This window comes from Pan paniscus, chromosome 8 (genome assembly GCF_029289425.2).
Source record: "Pan paniscus chromosome 8, NHGRI_mPanPan1-v2.0_pri, whole genome shotgun sequence".
NCBI classification, from domain to species: domain Eukaryota; kingdom Metazoa; phylum Chordata; class Mammalia; order Primates; family Hominidae; genus Pan; species Pan paniscus.
Window position 1 is genome coordinate 89262089 of NC_073257.2, and position 13303 is coordinate 89275391.

Consider the following 13303-nt stretch of genomic DNA (forward strand, 5'->3'; position numbering starts at 1 on the left):
AACTATTTACCAATAAATCAGAGACATCATGGCACAAGCCCTAAATACTTTAGCACCCAACTCCTAAGAAGAAGGGCATTGCACAGCATAATCACAATACCATTGCACGCCTCAGAAAATTAAAACATAAAAATTCAGTAATGCTATTTAATATGCAGACCTTATTTAAATGTCTCCAGTTGCCCCAAAATTATGTTTATTGATTTTTTTTTATTTTCCCCCCAGACCCAAGTTTCATGCACTGCATTTGGCTGTTAGGTGGCTTAAATCCAACTGTCAGGAAACAAGGACAGAGAGTAAATATTTTAGGCTTTACAGGCCATATAGACGTTGTCACAAATACTCAACTCTGTCACTGTGGCTTCAGAGCAGCTTTTGGACAACATGTACAGGAATAGATATGGCTTTGTTCCAATAAAATTTTATTTACAAAAACAGGCAGCCGGCATGGGCTATAGTTTGCCAATCCCAGCTTCAGTCCCTTCTAATGTATAATTGACACCACTCCTTTGTAATGACATTAAATTTTGTGTGAACCTAGGTTGTCTTCTATAATGTTCTATATTCTGGATCCTGTTTATTTACTTATTTATTTTTATTTTATTTTTTATTTTTTGAGACGAGGTCTGACTCTGTCACCCAGGCTGGAGTGCAGTGGCACGGTCTTGGCTCACTGCAACCTCTGCCTGCCAGGTTCAAGCAATTCTCCTGCCTTAGCCTCCCGAGTAGCTGGGATTACAGGCACCCGCCACCACGCCCAGCTAATTTTTGTATTTTTAGTAGAGATGGGGTTTCACCACGTTGGCCAGGCTGATCTCGAACTCCTGACCTCAGGTGATCTGCCGGCCTTGGCCTCCCAAAGTGCTAGGATTACAGGTGTGATCCACTGCGCCCAGCCCAGTTTATTTTTTAAATAAATGTTACTGTGTATGTTTGAGGTTTACAACATGATATTACCTACCATCTCACATAGTTACGTTTTTGTGTGTGACAAGAGCAGCTAAAATCTACATATTTAACAAAAATCCCAAATACCATACAATTTTATTAGCAATAGTCCTCATGTTGTACATTAGACCTCTAGACTTGATCATCCTACATAGCTCCCTACTTAAGTATTTCTGTTAAGAATCTCTGCGGGGATGGCATCACATCAGGATATCCCAGCCCAATGACTAGCTCCATCCATGTGGCTAAGGCAGAAATGCTAATGTCTCCACTGAGAGGTGCCCATTTCCCTTTGTAATGAATATGCCACCTTGAGTGAGGCCCCGAGACTGCAGGAATAACCTGCTCCCCAAAAACCTTATACCTAATAGCTTTAGCATTCACTGGTGTTCCTTGAGTGGATCAACTGGACCTTATGACATTTTGAGGTCCCTAAGAGCTGAGGCCTTGTCTGTCTGGATTCCAGGAGCCCTGGGTCCCTGGAGCATAGCAGGCCCCTGTGACTCTGCACTGAGTGTACTGGTATCTGCCCCTGCTCTCTTTCTAAACTGCATCCTGTTCAGTCCCACTGGGGTATACCTGAACGCTGCTGTCAGCAGGTCACTTCACTGTCCAAAGGCTTCTTGTTGACTAAAAGATGACATTCAAACTCTCTCCTTCCATTGTCAACACCTTGTGAAGTCCCAGTCTCTCCCACCACCACTCTTTCACATAAACTCTTGAAACTGCCATGCCAGCTAAACCTATTTACTATAGCTATTGTTTACACTATTTATTCAACTCGAAAGCCCTTCCCATCTAGCCAAATTTCCCCATTCTTCAAAGCCCAGTTCAATCCCTACTGCTTCCTTAAAGTCGTTCCACCCACCTGCAAGACAAAGTGACTTTCCCCGGCTCTCACCTCCAGCCATTCATTGGTAATTGATCCTACTGACTTAAGATGTCTTTTGTAAAGTTTTAGGTTGCTATTTGACTCTTGTGTTCCTTGCTGCATCTTGCAGAAAAGGACTCTCTTTTCTAGCTCTTGCATTTTCCCAGTAGTGGCTTAATGCAGCCTACAGGGTTGCCCAACCCATTAGGTTTGGTCAATTCATCTCTGTTATGACTGCCCTCTCTTACCTCTCTTTTGGAGAACCAATGATTTAAATTCTAGGCATTTAAGATCACAGTAATAGTTTCAGCTAGCTTGTTTACAGTTCTTTCCCAGTGCTCACCACATGTGCCACCATCCTAAGTGCTTTAGGATCACCTGTGCTTTATGTATACTAAGTCATTTAATGCTCATAACAATAATCTTTCCTCTTCTATGGAAGAGCACAGAGGAATCCACAGTCTTAGTTTTTCCAGAGTTGATTCTGACAGTTCATGGAAAGAATAAACAGATACTTTCAACTTTGTGGGTGAGACGGATCTTTCAAAATGTGTGGAACAACTTTCTTTTGGCTCGAAAACTTGGAAAAACAGCCAAAATGTCCATTCTGTCTCTCTTGGTCATTTCTAGAGTTACCAGATTATAATAATTGCCAATATTTATTGAGCCCTTATTATGTGTTAGATGTTGTGTTGAGCAGAATTCTCTCCTGCCTGTACCTTGTAAGTCCTCTAAGGTGTGCTCCCACATTGGAGGGTAAGAAATAGATGAAGAACTGATAGCCAGAGGCAAAGGGAGGGCTCTTAGGGAGGTGTGTGTTGTTCATTTTCTCAGGGTATCGTTAAATACCAAGTGGCTTCACTTACATACTCCTGGATTCTTGGGACCTGAACACAGCAGTGTCCCACCAACAACCATGTAGAGTCCTCTTGAGATATTAAACCTATTTGGAGTCTGAGTCTCCTGGTGCTTTGGAAAAATGACCTAAATATGGTGATTATTAAACTCTAAATGATGGTTACAGTGATATTAGTAGTGCGTTAGGGAGCTCTTGCCATATGCAGAACATTTAATCATTGTTGCTAAAACAGTCCATGTTTAGCTCTGAAATCTGATTATTTTTACGACATCAGTATTATCACAGATCCCTAGGTTTAGGAATTTGCTTTCTAAATGAAACTGTATGACCACACATCTGAAAGCTACAAGCAAAAGATGCAAGGTTAACCCCTGGTGGGCATTCTCCATAGTCTGAAATGTGAACCTTGCCAGGTTAAGTAGGGCTCCTTGGGAAGAAAGAGTGGGGCATGCCAGGAGCAGGGCTGTGTGCTCTGCATAGCAAAGGTTATATATCTCTGTGTGGAGATAGTCATAGCCTTCCTGGTCAAGCCCAGGGATCTGGGCCAAACATGAAGCTACCAGTGGTTAGAATGATTTGAACCATTCAGATTCTAGCCTGCTTCCTAAGCTTTGAGGGAGATTATGATCTTATCATCAACACCTGATCCAACAAAAGTCAATCATTCTCATGTTGCCTATACAATTCCTGAGTCTCCATCCCATGGAGATCTAATTCACAACGATGGACACAGTGAATCATGATAGGTCAGGCACAGGATTCTTGTAGATTAGAGACCTCTTCCAAGAAACTGTGGATGCTGCAAGAGAAGGTCTGGCTCCAGAGATTACAGCTGTAAACCCAGAGCTTCTGGGGCCTCCTTTGTCCTCTATATGTTTAACAAGACATGTTTCAGTTAACACAGAAAATGCCATGCACTTTGTACAAAGAAGTGCACATTTGTCCCTGTTCTGCTTGTCTCTAATTTTTCTCTTTGTTTCTGGTATTGCCAGGTGCTGCTGGCCTTGTTTGTTTTACTGCTCTCTTTGCTGGACAGATGTAAAATACCCACCCCCTAAAAAGTTAACTGGACTGCACCACACTAACATAAATGGTCTGAATGACAACATGAGTGGAACAAAGTGAAATTCTGCCAATTCAATCCCTTAATTATCTCTAGATCCCTTCTTCTTTCTCTGCCCCAATTTGCACTGCCTAAGGCCATGCCCTAATACCTCTGCCCTGGACTACTGCCTCCTAATTGGTCTTATGGTCTATGAGGTCTTTGATGCTTCAACCCCATTCTCTATACAACTGTTGGAATAGTGGATCTTTCTAAAATGTCAGTCTAACCACATTTCCTCTCCTGATTAAAATCCTTCAACAGCTCTCCTTTGTTCTCAGTAAAGTCCATGAATCTAAGAACCTGCATGATTTGGCCTCTCCCTGCACATCTCTTGCAGTCTCCATATAGAATACTCTTCTTTACAAACTTTATCTTGGAGCCATTTCTAAGTTCATGTCAGTAGTAATGTTTTAGTTTCAAAAACGCCTCCCAAAACCATATTGGTTAGGTACACGATGACTCATGCATATCATGGAATGCTATGTGAGAAACAAAAGGTGACATAGTAGATGTAATAGTTATCTCAAAGTAGTGTGATGTGGAGTCAATTTTACTTTATCCTATATGATTTTGTGTGTTGTTGCAATGTTTACCATGAACATATTTTTTAAATTAGAGGAAACAGGCTGGGCACAGTGGCTCACACCTGTAATCCCAGCACTTTGGGAGGCCAAAGTGGGCAGATTACCTGAGGTCAAAAGTTCGAGACCAGCGTGGCCAACATGGTGAAACCCTGTCTCCACTAAAAATACAAAAAGTAGCCAGGTGTGGTGGCAGGCACCTGTAATCCCAGCTACTCAGGAGGCTGAGGCAGGAGAATGGCTTGAACCCTGGAGATGGAGGTTGCAGTGAGCTGAGATCACGCCCAGCCTGGACGACAGAGCAAGAGTCTATCTCAAAAAAAAAAAAGAAAAGAAAAGAAAAGAAAAATTAGAGGAAACAATAAGGAAATTCCCATTTTGGAAAAAATTGCTGAGTGATCCATGTTTTAGTCATCAATATTTACCACAGTCAATGAGATGTGGAATTACAGCCTTTAAACACAGCTGCTGACTTTCCTCTGACAGTAGAATAAGTGTTCTAGCACCTGTGTGTTAGATCTCCAGTTTGCAGGGCAACTGAGAAACTGCCAAAACCTCAGATAGTGAGAGGGAGTCTCCTTGTCTCCCCTTTAATTGGCCGTTTCAGGCTATGGAGTATTCTAGGCCCCCTGTGGGCTTGCAGTTTGGGAAAGGGCCCTGATGCTGGTCACATAATTGTGATTTGCCCATTTCATCCCATGCACTTTAATTTTCCTTCTGCTGCCTTCTTAATTCTTTATCAATCTTTCTGCCCACCTTATGCTTCTCTGCCTTGTTTCTTTCAGCTCTTGGCCCAGTGAGGCAGCCAAAGTACTGGGAATGAAACAGCAACTCCAAATCATTATTTCAAATCGCATTGCAAAGCCTCCATCCCTGCCTAATGCCACGGATTGGCAGGAATTCACCGCCAAAGAGAGCCAGACAAAATCTCCCTAAAGAAGATTACATGGGTCCCCCAACCCACCCTTCTGGAAGGACCGCTATGAAAGCAGCAGAGTATGGAAGAGTCACAGGAGAATCGCTCAAAAGTCCAAAACCCTACAAAAGCCAAGGCTGCACTTTCTCTGGGACAGAACTTTGGGATCCACACTTGGGGATGCCCAAAAGGAAGGAGCCAAGATTAGCCAGGCTGGCACCTGGAGAGAGAATGGCCTCAGAGAGTTGTCCTGAAGCTTCTAGATTTCTTACAATTACATGACGTTTGCTTCTGTGCCTGGTGACCTGGCCTTTCCTACCCTCTTAACCTCATCCTCCTCTTTCCATCACAGAACGCTTAATGTCCAGGAGTGCAGAATTACCCAAAGTTTCCCCAAGTGCTATGCTCTCACACCAGTGTGCTGTTAGCAGCTTCCTTGATTAGAAGTCAACCCCCACCCTACCCCTCACATGCCCAGCCCCACGAGGATGACACTTAAGTTTTCTACAAGGCTTACCTAAAAGTAACCTTCTCCTCGAAAAGATCCTTGACTGCCCCGCAACTCAGGCTAAGCCCAGCTTAGTTACTCCCCTCTCAACCCCTGGGCATGCTGACATCAGCATTAACCACACCATCAGGCGGCCTGGACCCCTACGCAGCAAGTTCTCTGACAGCAGGACTCCTAGCACCCACCTTGCTGCTGATACCAATGGGTGCTCACTCCAGGCTTGCTGAATTATCTCAACCATCTGGTTATGACCATAAGTGAAAGGAACTCTGAAAACCCAGGTTGTGGGTTTGTGGCAAAAAGCACCCTCTAACAAGAGTTTCATATAGTGGGAAGTGGGGTGCTGGAGAAAGGCTGTTTTGGGGCCCGGATGGCAGATGCCCAGACAGCCTTCCACCCTGTGACTCTTCCCTAGGGCCATTCTCTCCCTCGTCCCCTGGCTGGCTGCTTCAGCTTCCCCGCTCTGCACTGAGAGAGGCAGCACTGAGTGCAGTTGGCAGGTGAGCTGACCACCAGGGATCCCACAGCCACTTCCCGCATCCAAAGGAAAGAGAGGTGAGTGTCCTAGCAGAAAGTCAGAAAAAGATATTCAGATGGTCCATCATTTTCTCAAGTTCTAAAATGGTCCAGGGAGTAGACAGTATTCCTCAGAGCAATGGAACCTTCTCAAAATGCTGGCATCAGAGAATAAAAATCCCCCTAACATATGATGTAATTGTGAAACAGGGAGAGACAGACACTACCCAATGTTAGAGAGTGTCACAAAACACCATCCCTACCAAAAAAGTAAGTGTCTCTTAAGGACAAGGCTCTATGCTTGGTGCTGGGTACTCACGCGTTCCATCTTTAAAACACAGTCTAGTGGAGTGAATCTGACATACGTAAATATTGGAGAGATGCTAGCTTCATTGATCGTTTACATTTCAAAAGTAATATGATTCTAGCACATAGAAGAATAATTAAAAGGCAGAAATCAAGGTTATTGGCAATCAGAAAAACATGAAGAAACACAATATTCACTGTATGTGAATAATATTACATTATTGCTAATAAATAGAGGACTGATAAATTCTTATCTCAGGATAATGAACAGTAAAAGGCAGGAGGACATACTTTTAAAGACTTCAGTGCCATTGGATTCTCTTTTTCTTTTCAACTTGACTAATAGAAAGTGAATTTGACCTCACAGTCACATAGATGAGCAGTCAGAGAGAGGAAACCAATTTGGAATTAAAGCAAAATAAAATAAACAAGCAAAAAAAAACACTAACACCCAAGGAGTAAAGCCAATCATAGGTTGAATTTGTTGGCTGTGTCAGGTTCATTCAGGAAGCTAGGTCCCAGCCTGTGTTACCAGGAAAATGATGCTGAATCTAATCCTCAAAACTACAGATATATTAATTACAAATCACAAAATATGGAGGTGTCCTGTTTTTAATCATTTATCAAATGCATGAAGGGCAACCAAAGAGGAAATGGAACATTAGAAGTTAGCTTCTTAGAGTGTAATTTCCTAGAAGAGAAATTTATGGCCTGTACTTTTTCTCCATTAGAGCACGTCTAACCTCTTTTATTAGTTTATTCATCAAGACAGCCCTGGTTTCAGGCCAGCTCTGCAAGCCGGCAGGTCATCAGGAAAGGGATCCTCTGGGGGCTTTTCCTCCTGGTCCAGTTGTGTTTTCCAGATCATAACGCAGTTAACAGAAGTATTCATGGTACATTCGGCAGGAGGTTTGTAGGTTTTCCCCCAAAAGGCAATTCACAGAGAAAGCCCCAAGGGCTATACGGATATAAAGTGAACATCTAAAATGTGCTTTGAAATGAAATGATTTTCTGTTTGCCGTATGAGGTTTGTGATTGCCTCTCACAGCATTGCTTCTATTGCCTTTACGACTGGGTTCAATTTCTTATTTAGTGATGTAATAAAGGGGCAATTTAGAATCTGGCAGCAAGGACTTCCCAATCAATGAGCAAATCTATCCCTCATTCACTGTGCACCTTTCCCCTTGACACCGTGGCTCTTATCTGGGCAACCCCACTGGGCACACAGATATCAGCTATGTGTCCCTAAAAGTGTCCCTACTTGCCTGCATGCACAGCTATTTCTCTCTTTTCACCACATAGTTCCCTGGCCCTGCAGAAGAGAGCAACTCAAACCCTACTCTGGTTTTCTCTCCCTCTCTGTGTTAGATCACTCTTTCTGTGAATAATATAACTATTAATTATGTCATTGTGATGAAAGCAAGCACACCTGATATTTGCAACTTGGCATAGGGGACTGGAATGAAAAAAAAATGATGAAGAACATCTTACCTTGTTTTAAGAATATTCAGAAACTGCAAAATTTCTGAAAACTGTATCAGTCTCAGAGCTCTTAAAAATCTCAAACCTGGAAAAAAGAATGAAATACAGATGCATTATTTTCAATGTGTGATTTTAATGTTCACAGTCTGCCATTTGATTTACAGTTCCCAAGGGTCGAAGGGATGGGAAGTTCTTGCAGAAGATAAACCAGCTGGTACCTCGGACATATTCCTTCATTCTGATTCTTGACTGGTTTAATCTCGACTGGGAAATGGACTTTCTCTTTATAAAGGTGGCCTGTTCGGAAACTCTTTAGAGGAAGGGCTCATGGGGAGAAGCCAGGTTAATGAGACTTTTCATTTGGTGATCTCTGATTGAAAGCACTGTTTCTAAGTTACCTAGTTATCTGGCAGGATTTTGTCTCTGAAAAATCCTAGGAATTGTGATAGCTCAGGGTAACCCTTGTGCTAAGAGCAGATTGAGAATAAATCGGATAACCTTATGTCTTTGATGGATTTTATTTTTTATCTTTATCTTCAGCCCTGATAAAATGAAGAGTACACCCCACAGTGTTATCTGTTTTCTACAAACTTCTATATTTTCCTCCCAATTAAAAAAAAAAAAAGATCAGTGAGATATCACACCCTACAACTTCAGGATTCAAAATTTATATAGTTCCCCTTTTATTAAGTGTTAAGATAAATGGTTTGTCCTTTCTAAATCAACAACCTCTCTTGAATGAAAAAGAAGCATCAGTGTTTAGGTGGCAGAAGAGAAATGGAGAAGGAAAACACATCAAGGACATTTTAAAAATGCAAATTATTATGTTTTAATAGCTAAGAGTGAATTATATTTCTGTTCAGGTGAAATTCATGGTCAAAACATTCAGTCAGTCCTGGGCTATAACAATTTGGCTATCATGCAAGGGAATTACTTACAAAATGCTGGTTTGTCACCGCTTTGAGACACATTGAATGTCACACCCACTCCCAAGGGGATTTTCTTTTGCAGACTTTCTAGAAGCATTTTATTAAGCACCGCCACGTGCCAAAGGCAGTGCGAAGCCCTCCAGTGCACTGAGTTGACAGACAACTCCACGCCCGTGGGTGGGGCTTTGTTCTCCCACGCCTGTGAGCCAGTAAAGGGCAGCCTAGGGCATAGTGGTGGGAAGGAATCCTTACTACCTTCTACTTGAATGAGGAGTACACTAACTGCACGCAACGTGGAGCTGTTTAGGTAATAAGGGAAAATTAACTTAAAGTTCATGGAGTGGGGGAAAATCTGATTGTACAAGGAAAGAGGGAGAAAAGGATTGGCTCAAAAAAATAATTTCTCATCTGAAAAGGATTAACCATCATGAACAGAAGACTTTTTTTGAAAACATTCTCCTTCTATGCTAAATAATACTTATATAACTTTTATTAAATAATTGCAGAGATGAGACGGGATGTTGATGAAATAAAAAGGCTCACGGCCAAAAGCACAGTCGTAACTGAGCTGATGAAAGGCTGACTTAGCACTGCTGAAAACCGACCACGGCGCAGAGTACAAAACTAAGAAGTCATCTCAGAAAGCAGAGAAAATAAGAGAAAGGGAGAAAAAAAAAGAGGAAACTTCAGAAAATAGAAACACAGTGGAAATCACAGAGATCCAACCCATGGATAAAATGTGTTGGCCAAAGGGAAGTCAAAACATCACATTGATCATAAGCAAAGGCCAGGACATAACAGAAAAGAACTTTTGAGATATGAAAAAATGACTGGCGACTAAAAGGTAAAATGAAGGATCAGTTCTTAGAGACCAATGCCAAGAAGCATCTGGCTTTTCATTTTCACATTTCAAGTATTAAAATCAGGCAATAAAAATAAACCACCAGTGTTGATGGGGTTATTTACCGTTAATGTAACTAAGATCATTATATTTAACAAAAAGTGTTAAACAGCAATTGGGCAATTTTCAGAATTTTTAGACAAACAGAATTTGACCCAAGATTTTTATACCCAGTCAAGTGGTTGTTCAAGAATAAAAGTAACAAAAAAAATTTCAAATTCTAAGGTCTCAAAAAATACATTGTTTGCTCAGTGTGTGCATAAAGTTTCCAAAGAGGTTCAGAAGACTTGCTAAATCAGAATGGGAGGGGACAAGGGCTGGAAATTAAATTTATAACAGACTCTACTGCTGGTCCTAACCTTCCAGCCCAACCTAGACTGTTATCTTATACCAGTATCACTGTCGCATATTGCTGAGCTAAAACGACAAATGTAGAAACGTGGAGTAGAAGGCGACTGGCAGTTAGCACTGAAACTATGAAAGATAACAACACTCTTCCATGTTCCTTGAGGGATACATTCCAAGACCTCCCAGTGGATGCCTGAAACCTCAGATAGTGCCAAATCCTATATGCATTATATACACACACCTATGGTAAAATTTAACTTATAAATTAGCACAGGAAGGGATTAACAATGGCAATAATAAAATAGAACAATTATGACAATATGTACTAGCATCACTATACTTGCGCTTTGGGGCCATTATTAAGTAAAATAAGGGTTAGTTGAACACAGGTAACATGGGTTACAGCAAGACATCGGTCTGCCCACTGAAGTGCCCTGAGAGACTAATGGCCAGGGAGTGCAGATGGCACGGATGTGCTGGACAAAGGGAGGATTCTTGTCCCAGATGGAACCAAGCAGGACAGCATGCAACTTAAAACTTATGAATTGTTTATTTCTAGAATTTCCTATTTAATATTTTCAGACTACGGTTGCCTGGGCATAACTGAAACCTCAGGAAGCAAAACCATAGATAAGAGGCACTCCTGTAGAAATACACGCTAGCAATGTATTAGCCACTTAGGGTTTAATCCTGAACATTCTGTGTGTGCATAGATATGCTTTTATTTATGGAACTAAAAATAGAATACAAACAACCTGAACTTCAAACTGGATTTCTTCTTTTTATCTTTAAACAATGGTGTTTGTATCGTATATCCATTGCTGATTGGCAGCTTGCCACATTTGAGTGAGTTACACAAATATAGTAGAATAAAAGCTTTTCTTTTAATTAAGGTGCATGAAAGTAAGGGCAGGAAAGAAATGAATGCAGAGGCCACAAGGTCATATACTCTTGCTAGACACAAACTGCAGATCTAGCTCTGAGCACCTTCTTAACAAAAGCAAGCAGGTAGACAGGATAAGATCAATAGTGTATACATATGAGAGAAAAACAAACTGGCTTGCAGGAGAATCATTTATTTTTCCCAACATGGAGACCAGAGGGAAATATCTCCTTGCAAAAGGGACCCAGGGTGATGCAGGAGCAAGAACCCTGTGGGCTGAACAAGGGTGGCCTTTGCTTATTTGACTGCCTCATACTGGGCATTTTTGTGGCACTGAGTTTCACTAATGCAAATGAGTCAATGAAGTTCTCCATAGGTTAAAAAAGTCAGTCTACATTTCATCCTCAGATCAAGCCAGACTATCTGGAGAAATGGTTGGTCTTTCAGGAATCATTCACAATAGCTTCCGTATTAGTCCGTTCTCACTCTGCTAATAAAGACATACCCGAGACTGGGTAATTTATAAAGGAAAGAGGTTTAATTGACTCAATTCCACAGGGCTGGAGAAGCCTCAGGAAACTTACAGTCATGGCAGAAGGGGAAGCAAACACATCCTACTTCACATGGTGGCAGGAAGGAGAAGTGTTGAGCATAAGAGGGAAAAGCCCCTTATAAAACCATCAGATCTCGTGAGAACTCACTATCACGAGAACAGCAGCATGGGGGTAACTGCCCCCATGATTCAATTACCTTCCACACGGTCCCTCCTATGACATAGGGGTATTATGGGAACTACAATTCAAGATTAGATTTGGGTAGGGACACAGCCAAACCATATCAGCTTCCTAACCGCTTTCTGCTCTGGACCCCTTGTGTTCTCTGCTCAGAAGCCTCCAATGCCACTCATTTCACACAGAGTAAAAGTCAAAGTCTTTCAAAGGCCTAAAGCAACACCATCCCACCACCAGCACTATCTCCTTTTGGATCTGATGGCTTCCTACTGTCACTCCTACTACTGTCCGCTGATCTGGCAGATGTCTTCAGTGACCCTTGAACACACAGGTATGCTACTGCCCCAGGGCCTCTGCACATGCAGCCTCTCTGCCTGGAATGCTGTTTGCCAGATGCCCACATGGCATACTCCCTCACCTCCTTTGGGTTCTTACTCAATGTCCCTTGATCAGCGTGACTTTCCCTGGCTACCTGACCTAAACATGCAAGTCCTCCCACACCACCCTTGCAACTCCCTATCCTCTTTCCTGCTTCACTTTTCTCCTCAGCATGAAGCACTAGCACCTCGGTTATGTGGTTACTTTCTGCCTTCCTCTCTTTAGCATCAGCTCTATGAGGGGAGGGGCTGATGTCTGTTTTGTTCAGGGCTATATTTCCAGCATTGAACATAGTGTCTGGCATAAGGTGAAGGCTCAATAAATCCTTGTTTGAACTGAATGAGTGAATCAAAGTTTTGAGAAATAATTAGACGGCGGAGTTAAAGGTTAGATAATCCACATTCAGAATTCTGAGACTATATGTTGCCTACTAAAGGGAAAAGCCAGAAGCCCTGCGGGGTCCCCTGAGAGAGGTCAGGGCTGCACTCTTGGGAAGTAGAAAGTAGCCTCATCAGGGAAAAGTCTTAACCAATGACCACTCTGGCTATACCCAGAAAGAGCCCAGAAGACTACAGACAGTGACTTCAGGCTAAGAGAGGAGACCAAGATAAGAGAGGTGAGAGGGGGAACTCTTTGGTGACAATTATTCATCTTCTCTATTTCATAATATCTTTTATTATTTTTATTCTATAAAATCTCTGAAATAAATGATTTTCTATGGTAACACAAAATAGCTATAATAGAGTTGTGAAGAAGAAAATGTATATATACCAAAAGCCAGGAATTACATGCCCTCCCCAAAAGCTTCCAGGTTCAGAGAGTTTTACAAGTGAGATTTTTACAGTTTCAAAAAATAGTAACTTCTCTATCTATTCTCTATTATATGATCAAGTCTTAAAAATGGACTTATCTGTGTTTTTCCATGCTCTGTATTGGTTTAGAAAGTTGGCATTACCTGGACACAAGTTCCCTTGCATTTTTTCTTAAATGGCAAGCTTATCACACTAATGACTAACAACAATAATCCTAAATAAAATACTA

The 13303-nt window shown here is 41.8% G+C and overlaps 1 protein-coding gene across 43 annotated transcripts in view; it reads right to left on the bottom strand.

Annotated features, from left to right (window-relative positions):
• The window catches only part of KCNMA1 (potassium calcium-activated channel subfamily M alpha 1), a 767331-nt gene that overhangs the window by 242808 nt on the left and 511220 nt on the right, over positions 1-13303 (bottom strand). For all 43 annotated transcript variants that reach the window (XM_063607449.1, XM_063607448.1, XM_063607447.1 and 40 more), the window contains one exon: positions 8102-8177. In XM_063607449.1, coding sequence (XP_063463519.1) covers positions 8102-8177 — 76 coding nt within the window. The remainder of the gene's footprint in view (positions 1-8101; positions 8178-13303) is intronic.